Raw genomic sequence first — 21179 nt, forward strand, 5'->3', positions numbered from 1 at the left:
GGGGAGGGACAAAGAGTATGTGTCTGACCTGCCCATGTGTTCTTGTGGAGGCCTCTCCAACAGATATATAAGTAGAGGAGCAGACTGATGGTGATCTGAGACAGGCTGTTCGCTATAGCAGAGCCTCTACACAACACAACAACACAGGCACAGGATCAATAAACACACACACACACAGAAATTATAACACACAACAACACATTTACAGTAATTGAGAGGAGGAAGGGGAGAGAAGGAGTGGAGGAAGAGAAGGAGGGAAGAGAAGGAAGAGGGGAGTGAAGGAGGAGGGGAGGAAGAGAAGGAGGGGAGAGAAGGAAGAGGGGAGTGAAGGAGGGAAGAGAAGGAAGAGGGGAGTGAAGGAGGAGGGGAGGAAGAGAAGGAGGGGAGAGAAGGAAGAGGGGAGTGAAGGAGGAGGGGAGGAAGAGAAGGAGGGGAGAGAAGAAAGAGGGGAGTGAAGGAGGGAAGCAAGAGAAGGAGGAGGGGAGGAAGAGAAGTACGAGTGGAGGGGAGGAAGAGAAGGGGGAGAGGAAGAGAAGGAGGAGAGGAAGAGAAGGGGGAGAGGAAGAGAAGGAGGGGAGGAAGAGAAGGAGGGGAGGAAGAGAAGGAGGAGAGGAAGAGAAGTACGAGGGGAGGGGAGGAAGAGAAGGAGGATAGGAGGAAGAGAAGGAGGAGAGGAAGAGAAGAAAGAGGAGGGGAGGAAGAGAAGGACGAGGGGAGGGGATGAAGAGAAGAAGGAGGGGAGGGGAGGAAGAGAAGGAGGATAGGAAGAGAAGAAAGAGGGGAGGGGAGGAAGAGAAGGGGGAGAGGAAGAGAAGGAGGGGAGGAAGAGAAGGAGGAGAGGAAGAGAAGGAGGAAGAGAAGGAGGATAGGAGGAAGAGAAGGAGGAGAGGAAGAGAAGGAGGATAGGAGGAAGAGAAGGAGGAGAGGAAGAGAAGGAGGATAGGAGGAAGAGAAGGAGGAGAGGAAGAGAAGGAGGATAGGAGGAAGAGAAGTACGAGGGGAGGGGAGGAAGAGAAGGAGGATAGGAGGAAGAGAAGGAGGAGAGGAAGAGAAGAAAGAGGAGGGGAGGAAGAGAAGTACGAGGGGAGGGGAGGAAGAGAAGGAGAATAGGAGGAGGAGAAGGAGAAGAGGAAGAGAAGGAGGAGAGGAAGAGAAGGAAGAGGGGAGTGAAGGAGGAGGGGAGGAAGAGAAGTACGAGGGGAGGGGAGGAAGAGAAGAAGGAGGATAGGAGGAAGAGAAGGAGGAGAGGAAGATAAGGAGGATAGGAAGAGAAGAAAGAGGGGAGTGAAGGAGGAGGGGAGGAAGAGAATGACGAGGGGAGGGGAGGAAGAGAAGAAGGAGGATTGGAGGAAGAGAAGGAGGAGAGGAAGAGAAGGAAGAGGGGAGGAAGAGAAGGACGAGGGGAGTGGAGGAAGAGAAGGTGGAGGGGAAGAGAAGGAGGATAGGAGGAAGAGAAGGAGGAGAGGAAGAGAAGAAAGAGGAAGGGAGGAAGAGAAGGACGAGGGGAGGGGAGGAAGAGAAGGACGAGGGGAGGGGAGGAAGAGAAGAAGGAGGATAGGAGGAAGAGAAGGAGGATAGGAGGAAGAGAAGGAGGAGAGGAAGAGAAGAAAGAGGAGGGGAGGAAGAGAAGGACGAGGGGAGGGGAGGAAGAGAAGGACGAGGGGAGGGGAGGAAGAGAAGGACGAGGGGAGGGGAGGAAGAGAAGGACGAGGGGAGGGGAGGAAGAGAAGGACGAGGGGAGGGGAGGAAGAGAAGGACGAGGGGAGGGGAAGATGAGAAGGAGGAGAGGAAGAGAAGTACGAGGGGAGGAAGAGAAGGAGGATAGGAGGAAGAGAAGGAGGATAGGAGGAAGAGAAGGAGGGGAGGAAGAGAAGGAGGAGAGGAAGAGAAGTACGAGGGGAGGGGAGGAAGAGAAGGAGGATAGGAGGAAGAGAAGGAGGGGAGGAAGAGAAGGAGGGGAGGAAGAGAAGGAGGAGAGGAAGAGAAGTACGAGGGGAGGGGAGGAAGAGAAGGAGGATAGGAGGAAGAGAAGGAGGGGAGGAAGAGAAGGGGGGAGGAAGAGAAGGACGAGGGGAGGGGAGGAAGAGAAGGAGGATAGGAGGAAGAGAAGGAGGAGAGGAAGAGAAGGAGGAGAGGAAGAGAAGTACGAGGGGAGGGGAGGAAGAGAAGGAGGATAGGAGGAAGAGAAGGAGGGGAGGAAGAGAAGGGGGGGAGGAAGAGAAGGACGAGGGGAGGGGAGGAAGAGAAGGAGGATATGAGGAAGAGAAGGAGGAGAGGAAGAGAAGGAAGAGGGGAGTGAAGGAGGAGGGGAGGAAGAGAAGGGGGAGAGGAAGAGAAGTACGAGGGGAGGGGAGGAAGAGAAGGAGGATATGAGGAAGAGAAGGAGGAGAGGAAGAGAAGGAAGAGGGGAGTGAAGGAGGAGGGGAGGAAGAGAAGGAGGAGAGGAAGAGAAGAAAGAGGAGGGGAGGAAGAGAAGAAGGAGGATAGGAGGAAGAGAAGGAGGAGAGGAAGAGAAGGAGGAGAGGAAGAGAAGGAAGAGGGGAGTGAAGGAAGAGAAGAATGAGGATTGGAGGAAGAGAAGGAGGAGAGGAAGAGAAGGAAGAGGGGAGTGAAGGAGGAGGGGAGGAAGAGAAGGTCGAGGGGAGGGGAGGAAGAGAAGGAGGAGAGGAAGAGAAGGAGTATAGGAGGAAGAGAAGGAGGAGAGGAAGAGAAGGAGGGGAGGAAGAGAAGGACGAGGGGAGGAAGAGAAGAAGGAGAGGAAGAGAAGGACGAGGGGAGGAGAGGAAGAGAATTAGGGGAGGAAGAGAAGGACGAGGGGAGGGGAGGAAGAGAAGGAGGAGGAGGGAGGAAGAGAAGGAGGAGGAGGGGAGGAAGAGAAGGTGGAGGGGAAGAGAATGAGGAGGAGAGGAAGAGAATGAGGAGGAGAGAAGAGAAGGAGGGGGGAGAAGGAAGAGGGGAGTGAAGGAGGAGGGGAGGAAGAGAAGGTGGAGGGGAAGAGAATGAGGAGGAGAGGAAGAGAAGGAGGGGAGAGAAGGAGGAGGGGAGTGAAGGAGGGGAGCAAGAGAAGGAGGAGGGGAGTGAATGAGGAGGAGAGGAAGAGAAGGAGGGGAGAGAAGGAAGAGGGGAGTGAAGGAGGGGAGCAAGAGAAGGAGGAGGGGAGGAAGAGAAGGAAGAGGGAAGTGAAGGAGGAGGGGAGGAAGTGAAGGAGGAGGGGAGGAAGAGAAGGTGGAGGGGAAGAGAATGAGGAGGAGAGGAAGAGAAGGAGGGGAGAGAAGGAGGAGGGGAGTGAAGGAGGGGAGCAAGAGAAGGAGGAGGGGAGGAAGAGAAGGAAGAGGGAAGTGAAGGAGGAGGGGAGGAAGTGAAGGAGGAGGGGAGGAAGAGAAGGTGGAGGGGAAGAGAATGAGGAGGAGAGGAAGATAAGGAGGGGAGAGAAGGAAGAGGGGAGTGAATGAGGGGAGCAAGAGAAGGAGGAGGGGAGGAAGAGAAGGACGAGGGGAGGGGAGGAAGAGAAGGAGGGGAGGAAGAGAAGGAGGAGAGGAAGAGAAGGAAGAGAAGGGGAGGAAGAGAAGAAGGAGGAGGGGAGGAAGAGAAGGAGGAGGGGAGGAAGAGAAGGAAGAGGGAAGTGAAGGAGGAGGGGAGGAAGAGAAGGAGGAGAGGAGGAGAAGGAAGAGAAGGAGGAGGGGAAGAAGAGAAGGAGGAGGGGAGAAATAGGAGGAGGGGAGGAAGAGAAGGAGGAGGGGAGGAACAGAAGGAGGAGGGGAGAGAATGAGGAAGAGGGGAAGAGAAGGAAGAGGGGATGAAGAGAAGGAGGAGAGGAGGAAGAGAAGGAGGAGAGGAAGAGTAAGTAAGAGGAGAGAAGGAGGAGAGGGAAAGACAGAGGAAACGAGAGTAGAGGAAGACTAGAGAGAGATAGGGAGAGATAATGAAGAGGAAGAGAAGGAGGAGGGGAGGAAGAAAGAGGATAGGAGCAGGAGAGGAAGAAGAGGATAGGAGCAGGAGAGGAAGGAGAGGATAGGAGCAGGAGAGGAAGAAGAGGATAGGAGCAGGAGAGGATAGGAGCAGGAGAGGAAGAAGAGGATAGGAGCAGGAGAGGAAGGAGAGGATAGGAGCAGGAGAGGATAGGAGCAGGAGAGGAAGGAGAGGATAGGAGCAGGAGAGGAAGAAGAGGATATGAGCAGGAGAGGATAGGAGCAGGAGAGGAAGGAGAGGATAGGAGCAGGAGAGGAAGAAGAGGATAGGAGCAGGAGAGGAAGAAGAGGATAGGAGCAGGAGAGGAAGAAGAGGATAGGAGCAGGAGAGGAAGGAGAGGATAGGAGCAGGAGAGGAAGAAGAGGATAGGAGCAGGAGAGGATAGGAGCAGGAGAGGAAGGAGAGGATAGGAGCAGGAGAGGAAGGAGAGGATAGGAGCAGGAGAGGAAGAAGAGGATAGGAGCAGGAGAGGAAGAAGAGGATAGGAGTAGGAGAGGATAGGAGCAGGAGAGGATAGGAGCAGGAGAGAAAGAAGAGGATAGGAGCAGGAGAGGAAGGAGAGGATAGGAGCAGGAGAGGATAGGAGCAGGAGAGGATAGGAGCAGGAGAGGATAGGAGCAGGAGAGAAAGAAGAGGATAGGAGCAGGAGAGGAAGGAGAGGATAGGAGCAGGAGAGGATAGGAGCAGGAGAGGAAGGAGAGGATAGGAGCAGGAGAGGAAGAAGAGGATAGGAGCAGGAGAGGAAGGAGAGGATAGGAGCAGGAGAGGATAGGAGCAGGAGAGGAAGGAGAGGATAGGAGCAGGAGAGGAAGAAGAGGATAGGAGCAGGAGAGGATAGGAGCAGGAGAGGAAGGAGAGGATAGGAGCAGGAGAGGAAGAAGAGGATAGGAGCAGGAGAGGAAGAAGAGGATAGGAGCAGGAGAGGAAGAAGAGGATAGGAGCAGGAGAGGAAGAAGAGGATAGGAGCAGGAGAGGAAGAAGAGGATAGGAGCAGGAGAGGATAGGAGCAGGAGAGGATAGGAGCAGGAGAGAAAGAAGAGGATTGGAGCAGGAGAGGAGGAGAGGATAGGAGCAGGAGAGGATAGGAGCAGGAGAGGATAGGAGCAGGAGAGGATAGGAGCAGGAGAGAAAGAAGAGGATAGGAGCAGGAGAGGAAGGAGAGGATAGGAGCAGGAGAGGATAGGAGCAGGAGAGGAAGGAGAGGATAGGAGCAGGAGAGGAAGGAGAGGATAGGAGCAGGAGAGGAAGAAGAGGATATGAGCAGGAGAGGAAGGAGAGCAGGAGAGGAAGGAGAGGATAGGAGCAAGAGAGGAAGGAGAGGATAGGAGCAGGAGAGAAAGAAGAGGATAGGGGCAGGAGAGGAAGGAGAGGATAGGAGCAGGAGAGGAAGGAGAGGATAGGAGCAGGAGAGAAAGAAGAGGATAGGAGCAGGAGAGGAAGAAGAGGATAGGAGCAGGAGAGGAAGAAGAGGATAGGAGCAGGAGAGGAAGAAGAGGATAGGAGCAGGAGAGGAAGGAGAGGATAGGAGCAGGAGAGGAATGAGAGGATAGGAGCAGGAGAGGAAGAAGAGGATAGGAGCAGGAGAGGAAGAAGAGGATAGGAGCAGGAGAGGAAGAAGAGGATAGGAGCAGGAGAGGATAGGAGCAGGAGAGGAAGGAGAGGATAGGAGCAGGAGAGGAAGGAGAGGATAGGAGCAGGAGAGGAAGAAGAGGATAGGAGCAGGAGAGGAAGGAGAGGATAGGAGCAGGAGAGGAAGGAGAGGATAGGAGCAGGAGCGGAAGGAGAGGATAGGAGCAGGAGAGGATAGGAGCAGGAGAGGAAGGAGAGGATAGGAGCAGGAGAGAAAGAAGAGGATAGGAGCAGGAGAGGAAGGAGAAGATAGGAGCAGGAGAGGATAGGAGCAGGAGAGGAAGGAGAGGATAGGAGCAGGAGAGGAAGGAGAGGATAGGAGCAGGAGAGGAAGGAGAGGATAGGAGCAGGAAAGGATAGGAGCAGGAGAGGAAGGAGAGGATAGGAGCAGAAGAGGATAGGAGCAGGAGAGGAAGGAGAGGATAGGAGCAGGAGAGAAAGAAGAGGATAGGAGCAGGAGAGAAAGGAGAGGATAGGAGCAGGAGAGGAAGGAGAGGATAGGAGCAGGAGAGGATAGGAGCAGGAGAGGAAGGAGAGGATAGGAGCAGGAGAGGATAGGAGCAGGAGAGGATAGGAGCAGGAGAGGAAGGAGAGGATAGGAGCAGGAGAGGATAGGAGCAGGAGAGGATAGGAGCAGGAGAGGATAGGAGCAGGAGAGGAAGGAGAGGATAGGAGCAGGAGAGGATAGGAGCAGGAGAGGAAGGAGAGGATAGGAGCAGGAGAGAAAGAAGAGGATAGGAGCAGGAGAGGAAGGAGAGGATAGGAGCAGGAGAGGAAGGAGAGGATAGGAGCAGGAGAGGAAGGCGAGGATAGGAGCAGGAGAGGAAGAAGAGGATAGGAGCAGGAGAGGAAGGAGAGGATAGGAGCAGGAGAGGAAGGCGAGGATAGGAGCAGGAGAGGAAGAAGAGGATAGGAGCAGGAGAGAAAGGAGAGGATAGGAGCAGGAGAGGATAGGAGCAGGAGAGGAAGAAGAGGATAGGAGCAGGAGAGGAAGGATAGGAGCAGGAGAGGATAGGAGCAGGAGAGGAAGGAGAGGATAGGAGCAGGAGAGGAAGAAGAGGATAGGAGCAGGAGAGGAAGAAGAGGATAGGAGCAGGAGAGGAAGGAGAGGATAGGAGCAGGAGAGGAAGGAGAGGATAGGAGCAGGACAGGAAGAAGAGGATAGGAGCAGGAGAGGAAGAAGAGGATAGGAGCAGGAGAGGAAGAAGAGGATAGGAGCAGGAGAGGAAGAAGAGGATAGGAGCAGGAGAGGAAGGAGAGGATAGGAGCAGGAGAGAAAGCTGGGGCAGTACATGACTCCCATCTCCAGGCTGAAGAGCAGGATGTAGTTCACAGCCAGGTTAATGAGGTTAGCTGCTGCTGCTGTGTACATCTGAGGTAGGATGATCCCCTGGGAGACACAGTCAAATCAAATCCATTTGTATTTGTCACATGCGCTGAATACAACAGCTGTAGAACTTACAGTGAAATGCTAAATTACAAGCCCGTTAACCAACAATGCAGTTTAAAGAAAAATATAGTGGGACAATGCAAATAGTCCAGTAGCCATTTGATGAGCTTTTCATGCGGTCGCAGAGAGAACAGTCTATGACTGGGGTGGCTGGAGTCTTCTGACACCGGTATAGACGTCCTGGATGGCAGGAAGCTTGTCCCCAGTGATGTACTGGGCCGTACGCACTACCCTGTATAGTGCCTTGCGGTCGGAGACCGAGCAGTTTCCATGACCAGGCAGTGATGCAACCAGTCAGGATGCTCTCGGTGGTGCAGCTGTAGAACCCATGCCAAATCTGATCAGTCACCTGAGGGGGAAGAGGCTTTGTTGTTCCCTCTTCATGACTGTATTGGTGTGTTTGTTGGTGATGTGGACACCAGGGAAGCTCTCAACCTGCTCCACTGCAGGAGGGGACTGAGACTGTTGAGGATCAGCGTAGCAGATGTGTTGCTACCTAACCTTACCACCCGGGGGCGGCCAGTCGGGTTGTCCAGGATCCAGTTGCAGAGAGAAGTGCTTAGTCCCAGAGTCCTAAGCTTAGTGATGAGTATGGCTCTGTCTGGTATTGTGTTGAATGCTGAGCTGTAGTCAATGAATAGCATTCTCACATAGGTGTTCCTTTTGTCCAGGTTGGAAACGCCAGTGTTGAGTGTAACAGAGATTGCATAATCTGTGGATCTGTTGGGGCGGTATTCAAATTGGAGTGGGTCTTGGTGTTTCTGGGATAATGGTTTTGATGTGAGCCATGACCAGCCTTTCAAAGCACTTCATGGCTACAGACGTGAGTGCTACGGGTCGCTAGTCATTTAGGCAGGTTACCTAAAGTGTTCTTGGGCTCAGGCTCAGGACTATGGTGATCTGCTTGAAACATGTTGGTATTACAGTCTCATTCAGGGACAGGTTGAAAATGTCAATGAAGACACTTGCCAATTGGTCGTCGCATGTTTGGAGTACACGTCCTGGTAATCCGTCTGGCCCAGAGGCCTTGTGAATGTTGACCTGTTTATTAAAGTGTTTGGAGTACACGTCCTGGTAATCCGTCTGGCCCAGAGGCCTTGTGAATGTTGACCTGTTTATTAAAGTGTTTGGAGTACACGTCCTGGTAATCCGTCTGGCCCAGAGGCCTTGTGAATGTTGACCTGTTTATTAAAGTGTTTGGAGTACACGTCCTGGTAATCCGTCTGGCCCAGAGGCCTTGTGAATGTTGACCTGTTTATAAAAGGTCTTACTGACATCAGCTACAGAGAGCCTGATGACACAGTCGTCCGGAACAGCTGATGCTCTCATGCATGCTTCAGTGTTGCTTGCCTCGAAGCGAGCATAGAAGTAATTTAGCTCATCTGGTAGGCTGTTGTAACTGGGCAGCTCGCGGCTGTGCTTCCCTTTGTAGTCTGTGATAGTTTGCAAGCCCTTCCTCATCCGACGAGCGTTGGAGCCGGTGTAGTATGATTCAGTCTTCGTCCCGTATTGATGCTTTGCCTGTTTAATGGTTCGTCGGAGGGCGTAGCAGGATTTCTTTTAAGCATCCCGCTCCTGAAAGCTCTACCCCTTAGCACAGTGCAGATGTGGCCTGTAGTTCATGTCTTCTGGTTGTTGTATGTACGTGTGGTCACTTTTGGGAGCAATGTCATCTATGCACTTATTGATGAAGCCAGTGACTGATGTGGTGGACTCCTCAATGCCATTGGAGGAATCCCGGAACATGTTGCAGTCTGTGCTAGCAAAACAGTCCAGTATTTTAGCATCTGCGTCGTCTGACCACTTCTGGTGCTTCCTGCTTTAGTTTTCGCTTGTAAGCAGGATTCAGGAATATATAATTACTGTCATTCTCTGTGTGTGGTGTAAAGGTGGTCTAGAGTTTTTTTCCCTCTGGTTGCACATTTAACATGCTGGTAGAAATGAGGTAAAACAGATTTAAGCTTCCCTGCATTAAAGTCTCTGGCCTCTAGGAGCACCACCTCTGGATGAGCGTTTTCCTGTTTGCTTATGGCGGAATACAGTTCATTGAGTGTGGTCTTAGTGTGGTCTACAACTTATCATGAGATACTCTACCTCATGATAGAGTACCAGCTGTTGTTTACAAATATACACAGACCCTTGTCTCACCAGAGGCAGCAGTTCTATCTTGCAGATGCAGCGAAAACCCCGCCGGCAGTTTGTTATCCATGTGGTCGTTTAGCCACAACTCAGTGAAACAGAAGATATTTAACGTCCCGTCGGTAGGATATTCGTGACCGCAGCTCGTCCATTTTGTTATCCAACGATGGTACGTTGGGTAATAAGACTGATGGTAGAGGCCCACTCCCAGTCGGATCCTTACAAGGCACCCTGACCAACGTCCCCGATAAATCTGTCTCTCCTTCATGAGAATGACAGGGATTTGGGCCTTGTGTCAGCCTTGGTGTCTGAAGTAGATCCTTTGCGTCCAATTCATTAAAGAAAACATCTTTGTCCAGTACGAGGTGAGTAATCGCTGTTCGCATATCCAGTTGTCCAGTACAAGGTGAGTAATCGCTGTTCGCATATCCAGAAACTCTTTCGGTCAAGCTCTTTTCGGTAGCAGTAACATTATGGACTAAATAAGTTACAAATAATGCAAAAAAGCACACACAGTAGCACACAGTAGCACACACACACACACACACACACACACACACACACACACACACACACACACACACACACACACACACACACACACACACACACACACACACACACACACACACACACACACACACACACACACAATACCTGGTTCTGTAGGTAAGTTGTTTGCAATTGGTGCAGGAACATAGCCTGTGAAAGGAGGAGAGGGGTGGAAGAGTGATGATGTCAGTCGTTTAGAATTACCCAGACGGATCAGTCAGACTCCAGACGGAACACTCAGGCCCCAGACGGATCAGTCAGACTCCAGACGGAACACTCAGGCCCCAGACAAAACACTCAGACCCCAGACGGATCAGTCAGACTCCAGATGGATCACTCAGACCCCAGACGGAGCACTCAGACCCCAGACGGATCAGTCAGACCCCAGACGGATCACTCAGACCCCAGATGGATCAGTCAGACCCCAGACGGAGCACTCAGACCCCAGACGGATCAGTCAGACTCCAGATGGATCACTCAGACCGCAGACGGATCAGTCAGACTCCAGACAGAACAATCAGAACCCAGAGGGAACACTCAGACCCCAGATGGATCAGTCAGACTCCAGATGGATCACTCAGAGCCCAGACGGAACACTCCGACCCCAGACGGATAAGTCAGACTCCAGATGGAACACTCAGAGCCCAGACGGAACACTCCGACCCCAGACGGATAAGTCAGACCCCAGAAGGAACACTCAGACCCCAGACGGAACACTCAGACCCCAGATGGATCAGTCAGACCTCAGACGGAACACTCAGACCCCAGACGGAGTCCCCACCCAGGCTCTACCTAGACTGTCTTCAGGACCCAACCAGGCACTATGTCACTCCTCTCTCCCCATCCAGGCTCTATCTAAACATTCCTCTGTCACCAGCCAGGCTCTATCTAAACATTACTCTGTCACCAGCCAGGCTCTATCTAAACATTCCTCTGTCACCACCCTGGCTCTATCTAAACATTCCTCTGTCACCACCCTGGCTCTATCTAAACATTCCTCTGTCACCAGCCAGGCTCTATCTAAACATTCCTCTGTCACCACCCTGGCTCTATCTAAACATTCCTCTGTCACCACCCTGGCTCTATCTAAACATTGCTCTGTCACCAGCCAGCCTCTATCTAAACATTCCTCTGTCACCAGCCAGGCTCTATCTAAACATTCCTCTGTCACCAGCCAGGCTCTATCTAAACATTCCTCTGTCACCAGCCAGGCTCTATCTAAACATTCCTCTGTCACCAGCCAGGCTCTATCTAAACATTCCTCTGTCACCACCCTGGCTCTATCTAAACATTCCTCTGTCACCACCCTGGCTCTATCTAAACATTCCTCTGTCACCAGCCAGGCTCTATCTAAACATTCCTCTGTCACCAGCCAGGCTCTATCTAAACATTCCTCTGTCACCAGCCAGGCTCTATCTAAACATTCCTCTGTCACCAGCCAGGCTCTATCTAAACATTCCTCTGTCACCAGCCAGGCTCTATCTAAACATTCCTCTGTCACCAGCCAGGCTCTATCTAAACATTCCTCTGTCACCAGCCAGGCTCTATCTAAACATTCCTCTGTCACCAGCCAGGCTCTATCTAAACATTCCTCTGTCACCAGCCTGGCTCTATCTAAACATTCCTCTGTCACCAGCCAGGCTCTATCTAAACATTGCTCTGTCACCACCCATGGCTCTATCTAAACATTCCTCTGTCACCAGCCTGGCTCTATCTAAACATTCCTCTGTCACCAGGCTCTAGGCACCAGCCAGGCTCTATCTAAACATTCCTCTGTCACCAGCCAGGCTCTATCTAAACATTCCTCTGTCACCACCCTGGCTCTATCTAAACATTCCTCTGTCACCAGCCTGGCTCTATCTAAACATTCCTCTGTCACCAGCCAGGCTCTATCTAAACATTCCTCTGTCACCAGCCAGGCCTCTATCTAAACATTCCTCTGTCACCAGCCAGGCTCTATCTAAACATTCCTCTGTCACCAGCCAGGCTCTATCTAAACATTCCTCTGTCACCAGCCAGGCTCTATCTAAACATTCCTCTGTCACCAGCCAGGCTCTATCTAAACATTCCTCTGTCACCAGCCAGGCTCTATCTAAACATTCCTCTGTCACCAGCCAGGCTCTATCTAAACATTCCTCTGTCACCAGCCAGGCTCTATCTAAACATTCCTCTGTCACCAGCCAGGCTCTATCTAAACATTCCTCTGTCACCAGCCAGGCTCTATCTAAACATTCCTCTGTCACCAGCCAGGCTCTATCTAAACATTCCTCTGTCACCAGCCAGGCTCTATCTAAACATTCCTCTGTCACCAGCCAGGCTCTATCTAAACATTCCTCTGTCACCAGCCAGGCTCTATCTAAACATTCCTCTGTCACCAGCCAGGCTCTATCTAAACATTCCTCTGTCCAGCCAGGCTCTATCTAAACATTCCTCTGTCACCAGCCAGGCTCTATCTAAACATTCCTCTGTCACCAGCCAGGCTCTATCTAAACATTCCTCTGTCACCAGCCAGGCTCTATCTAAACATTCCTCTGTCACCAGCCAGGCTCTATCTAAACATTCCTCTGTCACCAGCCAGGCTCTATCTAAACATTCCTCTGTCACCAGCCAGGCTCTATCTAAACATTCCTCTGTCACCAGCCAGGCTCTATCTAAACATTCCTCTGTCACCAGCCAGGCTCTATCTAAACATTCCTCTGTCACCAGCCAGGCTCTATCTAAACATTCCTCTGTCACCACCAGGCTCTATCTAAACTTCCTCTGTCACCAGCCAGGCTCTATCTAAACATTCCTCTGTCACCAGCCAGGCTCTATCTAAACATTCCTCTGTCACCAGCCAGGCTCTATCTAAACATTCCTCTGTCACCAGCCAGGCTCTATCTAAACATTCCTCTGTCACCAGCCAGGCTCTATCTAAACATTCCTCTGTCACCAGCCAGGCTCTATCTAAACATTCCTCTGTCACCAGCCAGGCTCTATCTAAACATTCCTCTGTCACCAGCCAGGCTCTATCTAAACATTCCTCTGTCACCAGCCAGGCTCTATCTAAACATTCCTCTGTCACCAGCCAGGCTCTATCTAAACATTCCTCTGTCACCAGCCAGGCTCTATCTAAACATTCCTCTGTCACCACCAGGCTCTATCTAAACATTCCTCTGTCACCAGCCAGGCTCTATCTAAACATTCCTCTGTCACCAGCCAGGCTCTATCTAAACATTCCTCTGTCACCACCCAGCTCTATCTAAACATTCCTCTGTCACCACCCAGGCTCTATCTAAACATTCCTCTGTCACCAGCCAGGCTCTATCTAAACATTCCTCTGTCACCAGCCAGGCTCTATCTAAACATTCCTCTGTCACCAGCCAGGCTCTATCTAAACATTCCTCTGTCACCACCAGTCACCAGCCAGGCTCTATCTAAACATTCCTCTGTCACCAGCCAGGCTCTATCTAAACATTCCTCTGTCACCAGCCTGGCTCTATCTAAACATTCCTCTGTCACCAGCCAGGCTCTATCTAAACATTCCTCTGTCACCAGCCAGGCTCTATCTAAACATTCCTCTGTCACCAGCCAGGCTCTATCTAAACATTCCTCTGTCAGGCTCTATCTAAACATTCCTCTGTCATGGCTCTATCTAAACATTCCTCTGTCACCAGCCAGGCTCTATCTAAACATTCCTCTGTCACCAGCCAGGCTCTATCTAAACATTCCTCTGTCACCAGCCAGGCTCTATCTAAACATTCCTCTGTCACCAGCCAGGCTCTATCTAAACATTCCTCTGTCACCAGCCAGGCTCTATCTAAACATTCCTCTGTCACCAGCCAGGCTCTATCTAAACATTCCTCTGTCACCAGCCAGGCTCTATCTAAACATTCCTCTGTCACCACCCTGGCTCTATCTAAACATTCCTCTGTCACCAGCCTGGCTCTATCTAAACATTCCTCTGTCACCAGCCAGGCTCTATCTAAACATTCCTCTGTCACCAGCCAGGCTCTATCTAAACATTCCTCTGTCACCAGCCAGGCTCTATCTAAACATTCCTCTGTCACCAGCCAGGCTCTATCTAAACATTCCTCTGTCACCAGCCAGGCTCTATCTAAACATTCCTCTGTCACCAGCCAGGCTCTATCTAAACATTCCTCTGTCACCAGCCAGGCTCTATCTAAACATTCCTCTGTCACCAGCCAGGCTCTATCTAAACATTCCTCTGTCACCAGCCAGGCTCTATCTAAACATTCCTCTGTCACCAGCCAGGCTCTATCTAAACATTCCTCTGTCACCAGCCAGGCTCTATCTAAACATTCCTCTGTCACCAGCCAGGCTCTATCTAAACATTCCTCTGTCACCAGCCAGGCTCTCTATCTAAACATTCCTCTGTCACCAGCCAGGCTCTATCTAAACATTCCTCTGTCACCAGCCAGGCTCTATCTAAACATTCCTCTGTCACCAGCCAGGCTCTATCTAAACATTCCTCTGTCACCAGCCAGGCTCTATCTAAACATTCCTCTGTCACCAGCCAGGCTCTATCTAAACATTCCTCTGTCACCAGCCAGGCTCTATCTAAACATTCCTCTGTCACCAGCCAGGCTCTATCTAAACATTCCTCTGTCACCAGCCAGGCTCTATCTAAACATTCCTCTGTCACCAGCCAGGCTCTATCTAAACATTCCTCTGTCACCAGCCAGGCTCTATCTAAACATTCCTCTGTCACCACCAGGCTCTATCTAAACATTCCTCTGTCACCAGCCAGGCTCTATCTAAACATTCCTCTGTCACCAGCCAAAAACATTCCTCTGTCACCAGCCAGGCTCTATCTAAACATTCCTCTGTCACCAGCCAGGCTCTATCTAAACATTCCTCTGTCACCAGCCAGGCTCTATCTAAACATTCCTCTGTCACCAGCCAGGCTCTATCTAAACATTCCTCTGTCACCAGCCAGGCTCTATCTAAACATTCCTCTGTCACCAGCCAGGCTCTATCTAAACATTCCTCTGTCACCAGTCACCAGGCTCTATCTAAACATTCCTCTGTCACCAGCCAGGCTCTATCTAAACATTCCTCTGTCACCAGCCAGGCTCTATCTAAACATTCCTCTGTCACCAGCCAGGCTCTATCTAAACATTCCTCTGTCACCAGGCTCTATCTAAACATTCCTCTGTCACCAGCCAGGCTCTATCTAAACATTCCTCTGTCTCCAGCCAGGCTCTATCTAAACATTCCTCTGTCACCAGCCAGGCTCTATCTAAACATTCCTCTGTCACCAGCCAGGCTCTATCTAAACATTCCTCTGTCACCAGCCAGGCTCTATCTAAACATTCCTCTGTTACCACCCTGGCTCTATCTAAACATTCCTCTGTCACCACCCTGGCTCTATCTAAACATTCCTCTGTCACCAGCCAGGCTCTATCTAAACATTCCTCTGTCACCAGCCAGGCTCTATCTAAACATTCCTCTGTCACCAGCCAGGCCCTGGCTCTATCTAAACATTCCTCTGTCACCAGCCAGGCTCTATCTAAACATTCCTCTGTCACCAGCCAGGCTCTATCTAAACATTCCTCTGTCACCAGCCAGGCTCTATCTAAACATTCCTCTGTCACCAGCCTGGCTCTATCTAAACATTCCTCTGTCACCAGCCAGGCTCTATCTAAACATTGCTCTGTCACCACCCATGGCTCTATCTAAACATTCCTCTGTCACCAGCCAGGCTCTATCTAAACATTCCTCTGTCACCAGCCAGGCTCTATCTAAACATTGCTCTGTCACCACCCATGGCTCTATCTAAACATTCCTCTGTCTCCAGCCAGGCTCTATCTAAACATTCCTCTGTCACCAGCCAGGCTCTATCTAAACATTCCTTTGTCACCAGCCAGGCTCTATCTAAACATTCCTCTGTCACCAGCCAGGCTCTATCTAAACATTCCTCTGTCACCAGCCAGGCTCTATCTAAACATTCCTCTGTCACCAGCCAGGCTCTATCTAAACATTCCTCTGTCACCAGCCAGGCTCTATCTAAACATTCCTCTGTCACCACCCTGGCTCTATCTAAACATTCCTCTGTCACCACCCTGGCTCTATCTAAACATTCCTCTGTCACCAGCCAGGCTCTATCTAAACATTCCTCTGTCACCACCCTGGCTCTATCTAAACATTCCTCTGTCACCACCCAGGCTCTATCTAAACATTCCTCTGTCACCAGCCAGGCTCTATCTAAACATTCCTCTGTCACCAGCCAGGCTCTATCTAAACATTCCTCTGTCACCAGCCAGGCTCTATCTAAACATTCCTCTGTCACCCGCCAGGCTCTATCTAAACATTCCTCTGTCACCAGCCAGGCTCTATCTAAACATTCCTCTGTCACCAGCCTGGCTCTATCTAAACATTCCTCTGTCACCAGCCAGGCTCTATCTAAACATTCCTCTGTCACCAGCCAGGCTCTATCTAAACATTCCTCTGTCACCAGCCAGGCTCTATCTAAACATTCCTCTGTCACCAGCCAGGCTCTATCTAAACATTCCTCTGTCACCAGCCAGGCTCTATCTAAACATTCCTCTGTCACCAGCCTGGCTCTATCTAAACATTCCTCTGTCACCAGCCAGGCTCTATCTAAACATTCCTCTGTCACCAGCCATGGCTCTATCTAAACATTCCTCTGTCACCAGCCAGGCTCTATCTAAACATTCCTCTGTCACTCTAGTCACAGGCTCTATCTAAACATTCCTCTGTCACCAGCCAGCCTCTATCTAAACATTCCTCTGTCACCAGTCACACCCTGGCTCTATCTAAACATTCCTCTGTCACCAGCCAGGCTCTATCTAAACATTCCTCTGTCACCAGCCAGGCTCTATCTAAACATTCCTCTGTCACCAGCCAGGCTCTATCTAAACATTCCTCTGTCACCAGCCAGGCTCTATCTAAACATTCCTCTGTCACCAGCCAGGCTCTATCTAAACATTCCTCTGTCACCAGCCAGGCTCTATCTAAACATTCCTCTGTCACCAGCCAGGCTCTATCTAAACATTCCTCTGTCACCAGCCAGGCTCTATCTAAACATTCCTCTGTCACCAGCCAGGCTCTATCTAAACATTCCTCTGTCACCAGCCAGGCTCTATCTAAACATTCCTCTGTCACCAGCCAGGCTCTATCTAAACATTCCTCTGTCACCCGCCAGGCTCTATTTAAACATTCCACTGTCACCAGCCAGGCTCTATCTAAACATTCCTCTGTCACCAGCCTGGCTCTATCTAAACATTCCGCTGTCACCAGCCAGGCTCTATCTAAACATTCCTCTGTCACCCGCCAGGCTCTATCTAAACATTCCTCTGTCACCAGCCAGGCTCTATATAAACATTCCTCTGTCACCAGCCAGGCTCTATCTAAACATTCCTCTGTCACCAGCCAGGCTCTTTCTAAACATTCCTCTGTCACCAGCCAGGCTCTATATAAACATTCCTCTGTAACCAGCCAGGCTCTATATAAACATTCCTCTGTCACCAGCCAGGCTCTATCTAAACATTCCTCTGTCACCCGCCAGGCTCTATCTAAACATTCCTCTGTCACCAGCCTGGCTCTATCTAAACATTCCTCTGTCACCAGCCAGGCTCTATCTAAACATTCCTCTGTCACCAGCCAGGCTCTATCTAAACATTCCTCTGTCACCAGCCAGGCTCTATCTAAACATTCCTCTGTCACCAGCCAGGCTCTATCTAAACATTCCTCTGTCACCAGCCAGCCTCTATCTAAACATTCCTCTGTCACCAGCCAGGCTCTATCTAAACATTCCTCTGTCACCACCCTGGCTCTATCTAAACATTCCTCTGTCTCCAGCCAGGCTCTATCTAAACATTCCTCTGTCACCAGCCAGGCTCTATCTAAACATTCCTCTGTCACCAGCCAGGCTCTATCTAAACATTCCTCTGTCACCAGCCAGGCTCTATCTAAACATTCCTCTGTTACCACCCTGGCTCTATCTAAACATTCCTATGTCACCACCCTGGCTCTATCTAAACATTGCTCTGTCACCAGCCAGCCTCTATCTAAACATTCCTCTGTCACCAGCCAGGCTCTATCTAAACATTCCTCTGTCACCCGCCAGGCTCTATCTAAACATTCCTCTGTCACCAGCCAGGCTCTATCTAAACATTCCTCTGTCACCACCCTGGCTCTATCTAAACATTCCTCTGTCACCACCCTGGCTCTATCTAAACATTCCTCTGTCACCAGCCAGGCTCTATCTAAACATTCCTCTGTCACCAGCCAGCCTCTATCTAAACATTCCTCTGTCACCAGCCAGGCTCTATCTAAACATTCCTCTGTCACCAGCCAGGCTCTACCTAAACATTCCTCTGTCACCAGCCTGGCTCTATCTAAACATTCCGCTGTCACCAGCCAGGCTCTATCTTAACATTCCTCTGTCACCCGCCAGGCTCTATCTAAACATTCCTCTGTCACCAGCCTGGCTCTATCTAAACATTCCTCTGTCACCAACCAGGCTCTATCTAAACATTCCTCTGTCACCAGCCAGGCTCTATCTAAACATTCCTCTGTCACCAGCCAGGCTCTATCTAAACATTCCTCTGTCACCAGCCAGCCTCTATCTAAACATTCCTCTGTCACCAGCCAGGCTCTATCTAAACATTCCTCTGTCACCAGCCAGGCTCTACCTAAACATTCCTCTGTCACCAGCCTGGCTCTATCTAAACATTCCGCTGTCACCAGCCAGGCTCTATCTTAACATTCCTCTGTCACCCGCCAGGCTCTATCTAAACATTCCTCTGTCACCAACCAGGCTCTATCTAAACATTCCTCTGTCACCAGCCAGGCTCTATCTAAACATTCCTCTGTCACCAGCCAGGCTCTATCTAAACATTCCTCTGTCACCAGCCAGCCTCTATCTAAACATTCCTCTGTCACCAGCCAGGCTCTATCTAAACATTCCTCTGTTACCAGCCAGGCTCTATCTAAACATTCCTCTGTCACCAGCCAGGCTCTATCTAAACATTCCTCTGTCACCAGCCAGGCTCTATCTAAACATTCCTCTGTCACCACCCTGGCTCTATCTAAACATTCCTCTGTCACCAGCCAGGCTCTATCTAAACATTCCTCTGTCACCAGCCAGGCTCTATATAAACATTCCTCTGTCACCAGCCAGGCTCTATCTAAACATTCCTCTGTCTCCCAGCCAGGCTCTATCTAAACATTCCTCTGTCACCAGCCAGGCTCTATCTAAACATTCCTCTGTCACCAGCCAGGCTCTATATAAACATTCCTCTGTCACCAGCCAGGCTCTATCTAAACATTCCTCTGTTACCACCCTGGCTCTATCTAAACATTCCTATGTCACCACCCTGGCTCTATCTAAACATTCCTCTGTCACCAGCCAGGCTCTATCTAAACATTCCTCTGTCACCAGCCAGGCTCTATCTAAACATTCCTCTGTCACCAGCCAGGCTCTATCTAAACATTCCTCTGTCACCAGCCAGGCTCTATCTAAACATTCCTCTGTCACCAGCCAGGCTCTATCTAAACATTCCTCTGTCACCAGCCAGGCTCTATATAAACATTCCTCTGTCACCAGCCAGGCTCTATCTAAACATTCCTCTGTCTCCAGCCAGGCTCTATATAAACATTCCTCTGTCACCAGCCAGGCTCTATCTAAACATTCCTCTGTCACCAGCCAGGCTCTATCTAAACATTCCTCTGTCACCAGCCAGGCTCTATCTAAACATTCCTCTGTCTCCAGCCAGGCTCTATCTAAACATTCCTCTGTCACCAGCCAGGCTCTATCTAAACATTCCTCTGTCACCAGCCAGGCTCTATCTAAACATTCCTCTGTCACCAGCCAGGCTCTATCTAAACATTCCTCTGTTACCAGCCAGGCTCTATCTAAACATTCATATGTCACCACCCTGGCTCTATCTAAACATTCCTCTGTCACCAGCCAGGCTCTATCTAAACATTCCTCTGTCACCAGCATGGCTCTATCTAAACATTCCTCTGTCACCACCCTGGCTCTATCTAAACATTCCTCTGTCACCACCCTGGCTCTATATAAACATTCCTCTGTCACCCGCCAGGCTCTATCTAAACATTCCTCTGTCACCAGCCAGGCTCTATCTAAACATTCCTCTGTCACCACCCTGGCTCTATCTAAACATTCCTCTGTCACCACCCTGGCTCTATCTAAACATTCCTCTGTCACCAGCCAGGCTCTATCTAAACATTCCTCTGTCACCACCCTGGCTCTATCTAAACATTCCTCTGTCACCACCCAGGCTCTATCTAAACATTCCTCTGTCACCAGCCAGGCTCTATCTAAACATTCCTCTGTCACCAGCCAGGCTCTATCTAAACATTCCTCTGTCACCAGCCAGGCTCTATCTAAACATTCCTCTGTCACCAGCCAGGCTCTATCTAAACATTCCTCTGTCACCAGCCAGGCTCTATCTAAACATTCCTCTGTCACCAGCCAGGCTCTATCTAAACATTCCTCTGTCACCAGCCTGGCTCTATCTAAACATTCCTCTGTCACCAACCATCTATCTAAACATTCCTGTCACCAGCCAGGCTCTTTCTAAACATTCCTCTGTCACCAGCCAGGCTCTATCTAAACATTCCGCTGTCACCACCCTGGCTCTACCTAAACATTCCTCTGTCACCACCCTGGCTCTATCTAAACATTCCTCTGTCACCAGCCAGGCTCTATCTAAACATTCCTCTGTCACCAGCCAGGCTCTATCTAAACATTCCTCTGTCACCACCCTGGCTCTATCTAAACATTCCTCTGTCACCACCCTGGCTCTATCTAAACATTCCTCTGTCACCAGCCAGGCTCTATCTAAACATTCCTCTGTCACCAGCCAGCCTCTATCTAAACATTCCTCTGTCACCAGCCAGGCTCTATCTAAACATTCCTCTGTCACCAGCCAGGCTCTACCTAAACATTCCTCTGTCACCAGCCTGGCTCTATCTAAACATTCCGCTGTCACCAGCCAGGCTCTATCTTAACATTCCTCTGTCACCCGCCAGGCTCTATCTAAACATTCCTCTGTCACCAGCCTGGCTCTATCTAAACATTCCTCTGTCACCAACCAGGCTCTATCTAAACATTCCTCTGTCACCAGCCAGGCTCTATCTAAACATTCCTCTGTCACCAGCCAGGCTCTATCTAAACATTCCTCTGTCACCAGCCAGCCTCTATCTAAACATTCCTCTGTCACCAGCCAGGCTCTATCTAAACATTCCTCTGTCACCAGCCAGGCTCTACCTAAACATTCCTCTGTCACCAGCCTGGCTCTATCTAAACATTCCGCTGTCACCAGCCAGGCTCTATCTTAACATTCCTCTGTCACCCGCCAGGCTCTATCTAAACATTCCTCTGTCACCAACCAGGCTCTATCTAAACATTCCTCTGTCACCAGCCAGGCTCTATCTAAACATTCCT

The 21179-nt window shown here is 50.5% G+C and overlaps 1 protein-coding gene across 1 annotated transcript in view; it reads right to left on the reverse strand.

Moving 5' to 3' along the window:
• LOC118379050 (multidrug and toxin extrusion protein 1-like) overlaps positions 1-21179 on the reverse strand; it is an 81836-nt gene that overhangs the window by 39283 nt on the left and 21374 nt on the right. Inside the window, exons 3-5 of the mRNA XM_052528984.1 lie at positions 9845-9889; positions 6891-6988; positions 29-126 (exon numbers count right to left, since the gene is read on the reverse strand). Of these exons, the coding sequence (XP_052384944.1) occupies positions 29-126; positions 6891-6988; positions 9845-9889 (241 nt within the window). The remainder of the gene's footprint in view (positions 1-28; positions 127-6890; positions 6989-9844; positions 9890-21179) is intronic.

This window comes from Oncorhynchus keta, chromosome 11, assembly GCF_023373465.1.
Source record: "Oncorhynchus keta strain PuntledgeMale-10-30-2019 chromosome 11, Oket_V2, whole genome shotgun sequence".
In the NCBI taxonomy this organism is placed as follows: domain Eukaryota; kingdom Metazoa; phylum Chordata; class Actinopteri; order Salmoniformes; family Salmonidae; genus Oncorhynchus; species Oncorhynchus keta.